This window comes from Salmo salar, chromosome ssa13, assembly GCF_905237065.1.
Source record: "Salmo salar chromosome ssa13, Ssal_v3.1, whole genome shotgun sequence".
NCBI classification, from domain to species: domain Eukaryota; kingdom Metazoa; phylum Chordata; class Actinopteri; order Salmoniformes; family Salmonidae; genus Salmo; species Salmo salar.
In genome coordinates this window covers 86,849,525-86,862,133 of record NC_059454.1, presented here as the reverse complement: position 1 = coordinate 86,862,133, position 12,609 = coordinate 86,849,525, and the positions used below count along the sequence as shown (strand labels likewise).

Here is a 12,609-nt window from a genome sequence, read left to right as displayed (position 1 = left end):
GAGTGGCCAGACGGAAGCCACTCCTCAGTAAAAGGCACATGACAGCCCGCTTGGAGTTTGCCAAAAGGCACCTAAAGGACAAATCAGACCATGAGAAACAAGATTCTCTGGTCTGATGAAACCAAGATTGAACCCTTTGGCCTGAATTCTAAGCGTCACGTCTAGAGTAAACCTGGGACCATCCCTACGGTGAAGCATGGTGATCATAGCATCAGGCTGTGGCTGGGTTTTTTGGCAGCAGTGACTGGAAGACTAGTCAGGATCGAGGGGAAGATGAACTAAGCAAAGTACAAAGAGAGATCCTTGATGAAAACCTGCTCCATTGTGCTCAGGACCTCAGACTTGGGCAAAGGGACAAGACTCTGAATGTCCTTCAGTGGCCCGGACTTGAACCCGATTGAACATCTCTGGAGAGACTTGAAAATAGCTGTGCAACGATGCTCCTCATCCAACCTGACAGAGCTTGAGAGGATCTACAGAGAAGAATGGGAGAAACTCCCCAAATACGCGCCAAGCCTGTAGTCTCATACCTGTAATGATGGGGCGGTGAGTCGGAAGCAGGTGCAGGTGAAACGCTTTAATAAAACAAGACCACGACACTAACATAAGGCAGTATGCCGATACACAATAACAATACCAACTGGTGAGTGAACCTGGGAGAGTGACATAAAGGGGAGGAAATTAAGGTAATGGAGTCTAGGTGTGAATCAAGGAATCCCAGGACCGGTGGTTAGTACTCTGGCGACGTCGTACGCCAGAGGGGAGGAGAAGGAGCAGACGTGACAGTACCCCCTTCCCTCTGATGTGCGGCTCCAGCCGCAGGACGACCCGAGGACGAGGAGCGGGTCGTTCCAGGCGGCGAATGGTGGAAATCAGGGAGGATGTTTGGGTCCAGAATGTCCTCCACCGGAACCCAACACCGCTCCTCTGGGCCATACTCCTCCCAGTCCACCAGATACTGGAGCCGACCCCCACGACGTTGGGAGTCCAGTAGGGATCTGACAGCATACGCCGGGCTCCCCTTGATGTCCAGGGGTGGAGGTGTGTCGTGGGGGACAGCATCAGCTAGGGGACCAGAAACCACCGGCCTGAGAAGGGAGACATATAAAGGGGAGGAAATGAAGGTAATGGAGTCCAGGTGTGAATCATAATGAGTCACAGGTGCAATTAATGATGAGTGCCAGGTGTGCGTAATGATGTATCCCAGGACCGGTGGTTAGTACTCTGGCGACGTTGTACGCTGGAGGGGAGGAGCAGGAGCAGGAGCAGGAGCAGACGCAGACGCAGACGCAGACACAGACGTGACAATACCCAAGAAGACTCAAGACTATAATCACTGCTTAAGGTGCTTCAACAAAGTACTGAGTAAAGGGTCTGAATACTTATGTAAATGTTGATATTTCAGTTTTTTTCTTTTATAAATTTGCAAAAATGTCTAAAACATTTTTTGCTTTGTCATTGTGGGGTATTGTGTGTAAATTGATAAGGGGAAAACCAATTTTATACATTTTAGAATAAGGCTGTAATGTAACAAAATGTGGAAAAAGTCAAGGGGCCTGAATACTTTTTGAATGCACTGTATGTCCTTGAACCGATTATTTTAAAATCACCCACAGAAGAAATTAAGGATAATTTAGTTGCTAATGGCAGCCTGCAGTAGCCTGGTAGGCCTTCAACTTGAGTTACTCAATGAGAGAGGGAGCACTGAGCTAACCTGCAACGTCACTTCCTATAATAGCTCAAATTGCGCATGTTATGTCTGACTTCATTTGGCTTCAATGCGCTATTGAGTCTTCACATAGGTATGAATGGTGTCACGTGATCGATAGCTTTGTCCATTCATATATACAGTCATTGCTCCCAACCCAGAGGAATCCCCACCCAGTTGACTACTTTAAAATGGTAGAAGCCCTCAATGGCAATGTCGAAATTAAAACGAGTTATACCCAGTGATGTATATAAACCCTGAATTGCTGATGCTATGTATTGGCCAGTGGGAGGCTTTGAAGGAGCATTCCTCCAAAGGAATGAATGGAATTCTACAGTATTTCAGTAAAATGTTTCAAAGACAAAATTACATGTATTTAAGTATTTTATTGTTTTAGTCAGTACAGTAACATTAGAACTTTAATTATTTTACATTTTTTGTTGATCACATATAATTTAAAAGTATGCATTAAGGTGTCTGTAATAGAATAAACATGGCAAAAACAAATGTATACATTAATAAAATATTTTAGACTGGTGGGGGAGTGCTAAGATGGAGGTGCGGGATTTCAAAACAGTACCCATTGTCAGTCATTTGGTGTATATACATCATTGGTTATATCCATCTAGAGTCCTCTATCTATCACAATGGCTGACACACATTGTGGGGTACTAGCTGCACAGCAGAATGGTTTTTACAATTTGTAATTCTGTAATGTGCTTCATTCTAGCTGGTATTCAACTCACACAGGATATAATTTAATCGACATACTAAACTGTCTGTGTGAAAAGCATACCAATTAGATAATATTGTTGAACAAATTTAGAATTTTCAAATATGTGTTGTTGTAGCCATTTATTGAGTGGTGTGTGGTGGACAGCAGTGGTGGGCAAATAACCCAATTGTCATCGCTGAGTAAAAGTATTGATACCTTATTAGAAGGTTACTCAAGTGAAAGTCACCCAGTAAAATAGTACTTGAGTAGAAGTTTTTTAAGTATTTGGTTTTAAATATACTTAAGTATCAAAAGTAAAAGTAAAAGTATAAATAATTTCATATTCCTTATATTAAGCAAAGCAGATGGCACCATTGTCTTGTTTTTAAAATGTACGGATAGCCAGGGGCACACACCAACACACACATTATTTACAAAAGATGCATGTGTGTTTAGTGAGTCCCCCAGAACATAGGCAGTAGGGATGACCATGTGTTATCTTGATTAATGTGTGAATTTCACAATTTTCCTGTTCTGCTAAGCATTCAACATGTACTTTGGGTTGTCAGGGAAAATGTATGGATTAAAAAGTATAATATTTTCGTTAGGAATGTAGTGATGTAAAATTAAAAGTTGTAAAAAATAGAAATAGTAAAGTAAAGTACAGATACCCCAAAAAACAACTTAAGTAGTACTTTAAAGTAGTTTACACCACTGGTGGACAGCTCTTCCCCTGTTAGAGCTACTGTAAATTGCTATCCAGGCACCAGGTGGTGCCATTTCTTAGTTTATAGATTTGATCCCATAGATTTCATAAACTTTAAATGCTGGTAGTCAATGAATGTTTGACCACTGAGAGCGACTCTGAATTTGGCTTTTAGAAGCACATACTGATATTAATCCTTGTATAGACATATGTCCTAAGGGTACTACCATGCCATAATAAGAAATGACCTTGAACTGTGAATAGCTTTCATTATAGCATGAAGATAACCCCACTATTTCCCATTTACTTATTGATTACCATAAGGCACCACTAGACATCTCATCACAGAAGATATGTAATATTGGACATCACAAGAGAATCCTTCCCCATAGAGAACCTAGACACTGCCAGTTCCAGTGATTCAGCCACCCCCTCCCCTCCCCTCCTCACCCTTCCCTTCCCCCTCAGCCTACTCTATGAGGCGCTGGAGGTCCCTGTGCATGTGTTGTCCTCTGGAAGTCTACTTGAGTGCAGTGAAGATGAGGATGAGTTAATGTGGCATTATCCTCATCGGCTCCGTTGCTGCTGGCTGCTCGCTTTCATTTGCTTTTCAATTTCTCTCCTCCTTTTGGCGCTGTGGGTGATGCAGCAGGACGGGTGTGGCAGTGAGCAGATTGTGGACGTCCTCTCTCTCAGGAGCCACAGAGACTTTTGGTGGTCCTCGGAACATTGTCCAGTCTGTGGAACGATTGAGCACAATGGTAAGATTCAGATGTGAATCACTTTTGTCTGTGTGTGTTGATATCTGGAGTCATTCATTTCTATGTAGTTGATAATAGTTTGTAAGTTGTGTATTTTCCTTCATACCAATCAAGAGTTGTATAACACAATTTGCCCAGAAGTGCAATTAACTAATGTGAAGTCGTAAGCAGTCTGAGATTGTTATGCTGTCATTGTATGTTAAAGACTCACAGACTGCATGAGGAGATCCATGTGAAACAGCAGCACATTATGCGATGTCCTCCAGACCACAGTCACTCCAATGGAATGGAATCAGGGCTCTGTAACAGGATGACCACCAACCTGACCAGGGACATTGACCGTAAGTAGAAATACAACAGTCAAGCATGTGTACTACTCTGAAACTGTAATCTTTTAATAATGTGTCTTTGGTTTTCAGTCACTCAGGCAACATAGAGGGATGTGAAGGCACTTGCCTTATTTACTAAAGTGTCTGTACTAAAGTGTATGTGCCAGACTCTTAAGGCAGCCCTCATCCTCCACATACAACACCCGTTCTGTCAGTCACATTCTGTTAAAGGTCCCCAAAGCACACACATCCCTGGGTCGCTCCTCTTTTCAGTTCGCTGCAGCTAGCGACTGGAACGAGCTGCAACAAACACTCAAACTGGACAGTTTTATCTCAATCTCTTCATTAAAAGACTCAATCATGGACACTCTTACTGACAGTTGTTGCTGCTTTGTGTGATGTATTGTTGTCTCAACCTTCTTGTCCTTTGTGCTGTTGTCTGTGCCCAATCATGTTTGTACCATGTTTTGTGCTGCTACAATGTTGTGTTGCTACAATGCTGTGTTGCTGCCTCATGTGTTGCTGCCTTGTTACAGTATGTTGTTGTCTTAGGTCTCTCTTTATGTAGTGTTGCGTTGTCTCTCTTGTTGTGTGTTTTGTCCTATATTTATATTGTATTTATTTTTTATTTTGAATCCCATGCCCCCGTCCCCGCATGAGGCCTTTTGCGTTTTGGTAGGCCGTCATTGTAAATACGAATTTGTTCTTAACTGACTTGCCTAGTTAAATAAAGGTTAAATAAAATAAACGGCAGTAACCATACTATTACCATACTAATATAGTGCTGCTGGAACTCTGAGGTCTGCTTAAAATGGGTTCAAATCAGTGCTTTGTTTATGCTGATACCAAATTGCCACAGCTTGAATGCTATTGTGGGGAAAAGCCATGTCTTTGCACAATAGACAAATATTGATATTTACGTATGACGTTGATTTACTTTGAATGTTTGCTTTGTTCGTTTATCCCGTATGTGTGTCTGTGTTAGTTTGCAGAGACAGAGGTGTTGACTTGTTTTCCTCTCTGGCTGAAAACACCAGATTAATTAGATTTTCTGCTCAGCTAAGCGTATTAACCATTTTATTTCTCTGCATTGTACAGTTCATTATTTCAGAGACTTGTCTTCAAAAAGAGTGCTCATGAAATAATTTGAAAGCCTGAGGAGTGAATTAATTTAACTATTTAAAGGATTTTCTCTGTGGTAGGATGAGAATGTCTAAACCTTTAACACAGATTTCCAAGGCTTGCTGGGTTGAAAATAATAGTTACTTTTACTGTTATACAGTGCCTTGCAAAAGTATTCACCCCCTTAGCGTTTTTCCTATTTTGTTGCATTACAACCTGTAATTTAAATAGATTTTTATTTGGATTTCATGTAATGGACATACACAAAATAGTCCAAATTGGTGAAGTGAAATGAAAAAAATAACTTGTTTCAAAAAAATGTGAAAAAATAAACAACGGAAAAGTGGTGCGTGCATACAGTGAAGGAAAAAAGTATTTGATCCCCTGCTGATTTTGTACGTTTTCCCACTGACAAAGAAATGATCAGTCTATAATTTTAATGGTAGGTTTATTTGAACAGTGAGAGACAGAATAACAACAAAAAAATCCAGAAAAACGCATGTCAAAAATCTTATAAAATGATTAGCATTTTAATGAGAGTAATAAGTATTTGACCCCTCTGCAAAACATGACTTAGTTCTTGGTGGCAAAACCCTTGTTGGCGATCACAGAGGTCAGACGTTTCTTGTAGTTGGCCCCCAGGTTTGCACACATCTCAGGAGGGATTTTGTCCCACTCCTCTTTGCAGATCTTCTCCAAGTCATTAAGGTTTCGAGGCTGACGTTTGGCAACTCGAACCTTCAGCTCCCTCCACAGATTTTCTATGGGATTGAGGTCTGGAGACTGGCTAGGCCACTCCAGGACCTTAATGTGCTTCTTCTTGAGCCACTCCTTTGTTGCCTTGGCCGTATGTTTTGGGTCATTGTCATGCTGGAATACCCATCCACGACCCATTTTCAATGCCCTGGCTGAGGGAAGGAGGTTCTCACCCAAGATTTGACGGTACATGGCCCCGTCCATCGTCCCTTTGATGCGATGAAGTTGTCCTGTCCCTTAGCAGAAAAACACCGCCAAAGCATAATGTTTCCACCTCTATGTTTGACGGTGAGGATGGTGTTCTTGGGGACATAGGCAGCATTCCTCCTCCTCCAAACACGGCGAGTTGAGTTGATGCCAAAAAGCTCCATTTTGGTCTCATCTGACCACAACACTTTCACCCAGTTGTCCTCTGAATCATTCAGATGTTCATTGGCAAACTTCAGACGGGCATGTATATGTGCTTTCTTGAGCAAGGGGACCTTGCGGGCGCTCCAGGATTTCAGTCCTTCACGGCGTAGTGTGTTACCAATTGTTTTCTTGGTGACTATGGTCCCAGCTGCCTTGAGATCATTGACAAGATCCTCCCGTGTAGTTCTGGGCTGATTCCTCACCGTTCTCATGATCATTGCAACTCCACAAGGTGAAATCTTGCATGGAGCCCCAGGCCGAGGGAGATTGACAGTTCTTTTGTGTTTCTTCCATTTGCGAATAATTGCACCAACTGTTGTCACCTTCTCACCAAGCTGCTTGGCGATGGTCTTGTAGCCCATTCCAGCCTTGTGTAGGTCTACAATCTTGTCCCTGACATCCTTGGAGAGCTCTTTGGTCTTGGCCATGGTGGAGAGTTTGGAATCTGATTGATTGCTTGGAATCTTGATTGCTTGGAATCTGATTGATTGATACCCTGATCTGTACTTCTCCACAACTTTGTCCCTGACCTGTTTGGAGAGCTCCTTGGTCTTTATAGTGCTGCTTGGTTGGTGGTGCCCCTTGCTTAGTGGTTTTGCAGACTCTGGGGGCTTTCAGAACAGGTGTATATATACTGAGATAATGTGACACTTAGATTGCACACAGGTAGACTTTATTTAACTAATTATGTGACTTCTGAATGTAATTGGTTGCACCAGATCTTATTTAGGGGCTTCGTAGCAAGGGGAGTGACTACATACAGTGAGGGAAAAAAGTATTTGATCCCCTGCTGATTTTGTACGTTTGCCTACTGACAAAGAAATTATCAGTCTATAATTTTAATGGTAGGTTTATTTGAACAGTGAGAGTCAGAATAACAGCAAAAAAAATCCAGAAAAACACATGTCAAAAATGTTATAAATTGATTTGCATTTTAACCTGTTTAGGATAGGGGGCAGTATTTTCACGGCCGGATAAAAAACGTACCCGATTTAATCTGGTTATTACTCCTGCCCAGAAACTAGAATATGCATATAATTATTTGATTTGGATAGAAAACACCCTAAAGTTTCTAAAACTGTTTGAATGGTGTCTGTGAGTATAACAGAACTCATATGGCAGGCCAAAACCTGAGAAGATTCTATATGGGAAGTGCCCTGTCTGACCATTTCTTGGCCTTCTGTAGCCTCTTTATCGAAAATAGAGGATCTCTGCTGTAACGTGACATTTTCTAAGGCTCCCATAGGCTCTCAGAAGGCACCAGAACGTTGAATGATAACTCTGCAGTCCCTGGGCAAAAAACAGTAGGGGTTTTGGAAAGTGGTCGTTCTGAGAACAATGACACTGGCGCGCGTGTGCATGTGAAGACCCCATTTTCTATTTTCAGTGTTTGAACGAAAACAACGTCTCCCGGTTGGAATATTATCGCTGTTTTACGAGAAAAATCGCATAAAATTAGATTTTAAACAGCGTTTGACATGCTTCGAAGTACGGTAATGGAATATTTTGAATTTTTTTTCTCACGATACGCGCCGGCGCGTCACCCTTTGGATAGTGTCTTGAACGCAAGAACAAAACGCAGCTATTTGGATATAACTATGGATTATTTGGAACCAAAACAACATTGGGTGTTGAAGTAGAAGTCCTGGGAGTGCATTCTGACGAAGAACAGCAAAGGTAATCCAATTTTTCTTATAGTAAATCTGAGTTTGGTGAGTGCCAAACTTGGTGGGTGTCAAAATAGCTAGCCATGATGGCCGGGCTATCTACTCAGAATATTGCAAAATGTGCTTTCACCGAAAAGCTATTTTAAAATTGGACACCGCGATTGCATAAAGGAGTTCTGTATCTATAATTCTTAAAATAATTGTTATGTTTTTTGTGAACGTTTATCGTGAGTAATTTAGTAAATTCACCGGAAGTTTTCGGTGGGTATGCTAGTTCTGAACAAAACATGCTAATGTAAAAAGCAGTTTTTTGCTATAAATATGAACTTGATTGAACAAAACATGCATGTATTGTATAACATAATGTACTAGGAGTGTCATCTGATGAAGATCATCAAAGGTTAGTGCTGCATTTAGCTGTGGTTTTGGTTTTTGGGACATTATATGCTAGCTTGAAAAATGGGTGTGTGATTATTTCTGGCTGGGTACTCTCCTGACATAATCTAATGTTTTGCTTTCATTGTAAAGCCTTTTTGAAATCGGGCAATGTGGTTAGATAAAGGAGAGTTTTTTAGAAATACAAAACTACAAACTAAACATAGAAATACAAAAATGGACAAACACCCCCTGTCACGTCCTGACCTACTCTACCATAGAAAATAACAACTTACTATGGTCAGGACGTGACAGTACCCCCCCCCCCAAAGGTGCGGACTTCGACCACACCTACAAAACCAACAACAAACCCCCCCCAAACAACAAACCCCCCAAAAAAAAACACAAAGGGAGGGTAGGCTGGGTGACTAATGTCTATGGCGGCGGCTCCCGCTGATCCACCCCCTTCTGTATGTCTGGAGGAACCAGACCATGGATCATCGCCGGAGGCTTCGGACCGCCAACCGCCGCTGAAGACTCCGGGCTAAAGGCCGCCGCTGAAGACTCCGGGCTGCGGACCGCCGCTGGAGGCTCCGGGCTGCGGACAAGCACAGCCTAGTTCGTCGGCTGAGGAGCGTCGCTGGAGGCTCCGGGCTTGGGAGCGTCGCTGGAGGCTCCGGGCTGGGGAGCGTCGCTGGAGGCCCCGGGCTGGGGAGCGTTGCTGGAGGCTCCGGGCTGGGGAGCGTCGCTGGAGGCCCCTGGCTGGGGAGCGTCGCTGGAGGCTCTGGACTGGGGAGTGTCGCTGGAGGCCTGATGCGTGGGACTGGCATAGGAGGCGCCAGACTAGTAACACGCACCTCAGTGCGAGTGCGGGGAGCAGGAACAGGACACCTCGGACTGGGCAGGCGCACTGGAGGCTTGATGCGTGGAGCTGGCATAGGAGGCGCCAGACTAGTAACACGCACCTCAGGGCGAGTGCGAGGAGGAGGCACAGGACGTACTGGGCTCCGGAGGCGTACCGGAGGTCTGGAGCTTAGAGCTGGCACACCGCGTCCTGGCTGGATGGTTATTTGAGCCAAGCAAGGGCGGAGCGCCGGCACAGGACGAACTAGGCTGTGCTGGTGAACGGGGGGTACCGTGCGTAGAGCAGGCGCAGGATAACCTGGGCCGTAGAGACGCACTGGAGACGTTTGCTAAACGTTATATAGTAAATGTGGTGGTGTGTGTGTCTATTTGTCAATAACAGCTTGTGCGTGATGTCTAATATTAAGGAAGTCTCGAGGTATTGCTCACCTGAGGTAGAGTACCTCATGATAAGCTGTAGACCACACTACCTACCAAGGGAGTTTGCATCTATATTTTCCATAGCTGTCTATGAGACCAGGCTGTTGAGCCTGCTGGGAGGTAGAAAAAAGACTAGTTGACCACCACCACTGTAAAAACCCTTTCAATCAGAGAAGATCAGATCTCACTCAGGGAATTTGATGTATTGAGTTGTGTGCTCATCAACAAATAATGATGAGTACTTCTTTACAGCAGCGGATATGCATATATGCATAAATGCAGTCACTTTTTTCTGTCATGTAATTCCTTAGGCCACAGTTGTAAGTGTCAACATGTTTTTTCAGTTCATTCTTTTTTAAGGGCACTTCACTAATTCTAAAGCTCTGGTCCTAAGCCAGAAATTGAATCTAAAAGGCTTATATCAGATCACGTATCATAGAGCAGACAGTGTGAGACAAACTTGCTTCTTGTCAGGCAACAGAGTTGAATTCCCGCGCCAGCACTGGCGTAGCACACACCCCCGAGCCCAGGGGGTCGGGCCCCTCAGATAGCATAGCATATGAAAGAAATGTTTAGAATTATAGGAAAATAGCTTTAAAACTGCAACATTTTCTCTCAACCTCATGGCAAAATGTGTAGAAAAGCAGGAAATTAGCTCAGAGATTCTTGAAAGTCGGGACAACCCTTGTCCATCGGAAACTTTCTTTTTATAGTAAAAAAATTAAGGATTTTGTTGCATAATTATTTTGCTTAAAAATGACATTTAGTGGAATTTTATAAGGGAAAAGATGTGTTTGGTGATTTTTCAAAATACTTTCAATATTATTAATTTCCATGTCGGCTCTATGCTTGGAAATTCCCTTGTTTGGAGCAAAGGATCACAATTATAAACTCTCCCAAAAAGTAAAAAAAATCTAAAAACTGCCAATAATGGATATTAACAAAAAAATGTAGTTTCTTGCAGTGACTTTAAATAGTTATTCTTCGCAAAACTGTGATTCCTAAAAAATATTGTCCGGAGATTTGGATAACTCCATCAGGTTTGTCTATAATCCTAAATGAATCAGGAATGAGCAGGGTCAGCTATACCATGACCCCTTATTCATGTCTTCATTACATATAGTGCAATAAGACACTCATGGTCTATAAAGTTCTCTATTTTTTATCAATTTAAACATACAATATTCGAACCACCATTGTCACAATCATAACAGCATGATCATTACACAGTTGCACCTCGTCCTTGGGATAATACAAGGCCACTCTAAATATGCAGTTTTGTCTCACAACACCATGTCACAGATGTCTCAAGTTTTGAGGGAGTGTGCAGTTGGCATGCTGACTGCAGGAATATCCACCAGAGCTGTTGCCAGAGAATTTAATGTTAATGTCTCTACCATAAGCCTCCTCCAACGTCATTTTAGAGAATTTGGCCGTATGCCCAACCGGCTTCACAACTGCAGACCACATGTAACCACGCCGGTCCAGGACTTCCAAATCCGGCTTCATCACCTGCGGGATCGTCTGAGACCAACCACCTGGACAGCTGATGAAACTGTGGGTTTGCACAACCGAAGAATTTCTGCAGAAACTATCAGAAAGCGTCTCAGAAAACTCATCTGCATGCTCATCATCCTCACCAGGGTATTGACCTGACTGTAGTTCGGAGTCGTAACCGACTTCAGTGGGCATATGCTCTCCTTCGATGGCCACTGGTTTCAGTTGTACCGGGCAGATGGCGTCGTGTGGGTGAGTGGTTTGCTGATGTCAACGTTGTGAACAGAGTGCCCCATGGTGGCGGTGGGGTTATGGTATGGGCAGGGATAATCTACAGACAACAAACACAATTGCATTTTACAGATGGCAATTTGAATAAACAGAGATGCCATAACGAGATCCTGAGGCCCATTGTCGTGGCATTCATCCGCCGCCATCACCTCATGTTTCAGCATGATAATGCACGGCCCCATGTCGCAAGGATCTGTACACAATTCCTGGAAGCTGAAAATGTCCCAGTTCTGGTGAGTGAGTATTCACCATACATGTCACCCATTGAGTACCTTTGGGATGCTCTGGATCGATGTGTACAACAGCATGTTCCAGTTTCCGCCAATATCCAGCAACTTTGCACAGCCATTGAAGAGGAGTGGGACAACATTCCACAGGCCACAATCAACAACCTGATCAACTCTATGCGAAGGAGATGTGTCTTGCTGCATGAGGCAAATGGTGGTCACACCAAATACTGACTGGTTTTCTGATCCAAGCCCCTACAGTTGAAGTCGGAAGTCTACATACACCTTAGACAAATACATTTAAACTCAGTTTTTCACAATTCCTGACATTTAATCAGAGTAAAAATTCCCTGTCTTATGTCAGTTAGGATCGCCACTTTATTTTAAGAATGTGAAATGTCAGAATAATAGTAGACAGAATTATTTATTTCAGCTTTTATTTCTTTCATCACATTCCCAGTTGGTCAGAAGTTTACATACACTCAATTAGTATGTGGTAGCATTTCCTTTAAATTGTTTAACTTGGGTCAAACGTTTCGGGTAGCCTTCCACAAGCTTCCCACAATAAGTTGGGTGAATTTTGGCAAATTCCTCCTGACAGAGCTGGTGTAACTGAGTCAGGTTTGTAGACCTCTTTGCTCGCACACGCTTTTTCAGTTCTGCCCACAAATTTTCTCTAAGGTTGAGGTCAGGGCTTTGTGATGGCCACTCCAATACCTTGACTTTATTGTCCTTAAGCCATTTTGCCACAACTTTGGAA

At 43.1% G+C, this 12,609-nt stretch overlaps 1 protein-coding gene across 1 annotated transcript in view; it reads left to right on the top strand.

Annotated features, from left to right (window-relative positions):
• The first annotated feature begins 3,594 nt into the window (after positions 1-3,594).
• LOC106567764 (dystrophin-related protein 2) overlaps positions 3,595-12,609 on the top strand; it is a 32,562-nt gene continuing 23,547 nt past the window's right edge. The window contains exons 1-2 of the mRNA XM_014137470.2: positions 3,595-3,890; positions 4,096-4,231. Coding sequence (XP_013992945.1) covers positions 3,888-3,890; positions 4,096-4,231 — 139 coding nt within the window. The 5' untranslated portion in view covers positions 3,595-3,887. The remainder of the gene's footprint in view (positions 3,891-4,095; positions 4,232-12,609) is intronic.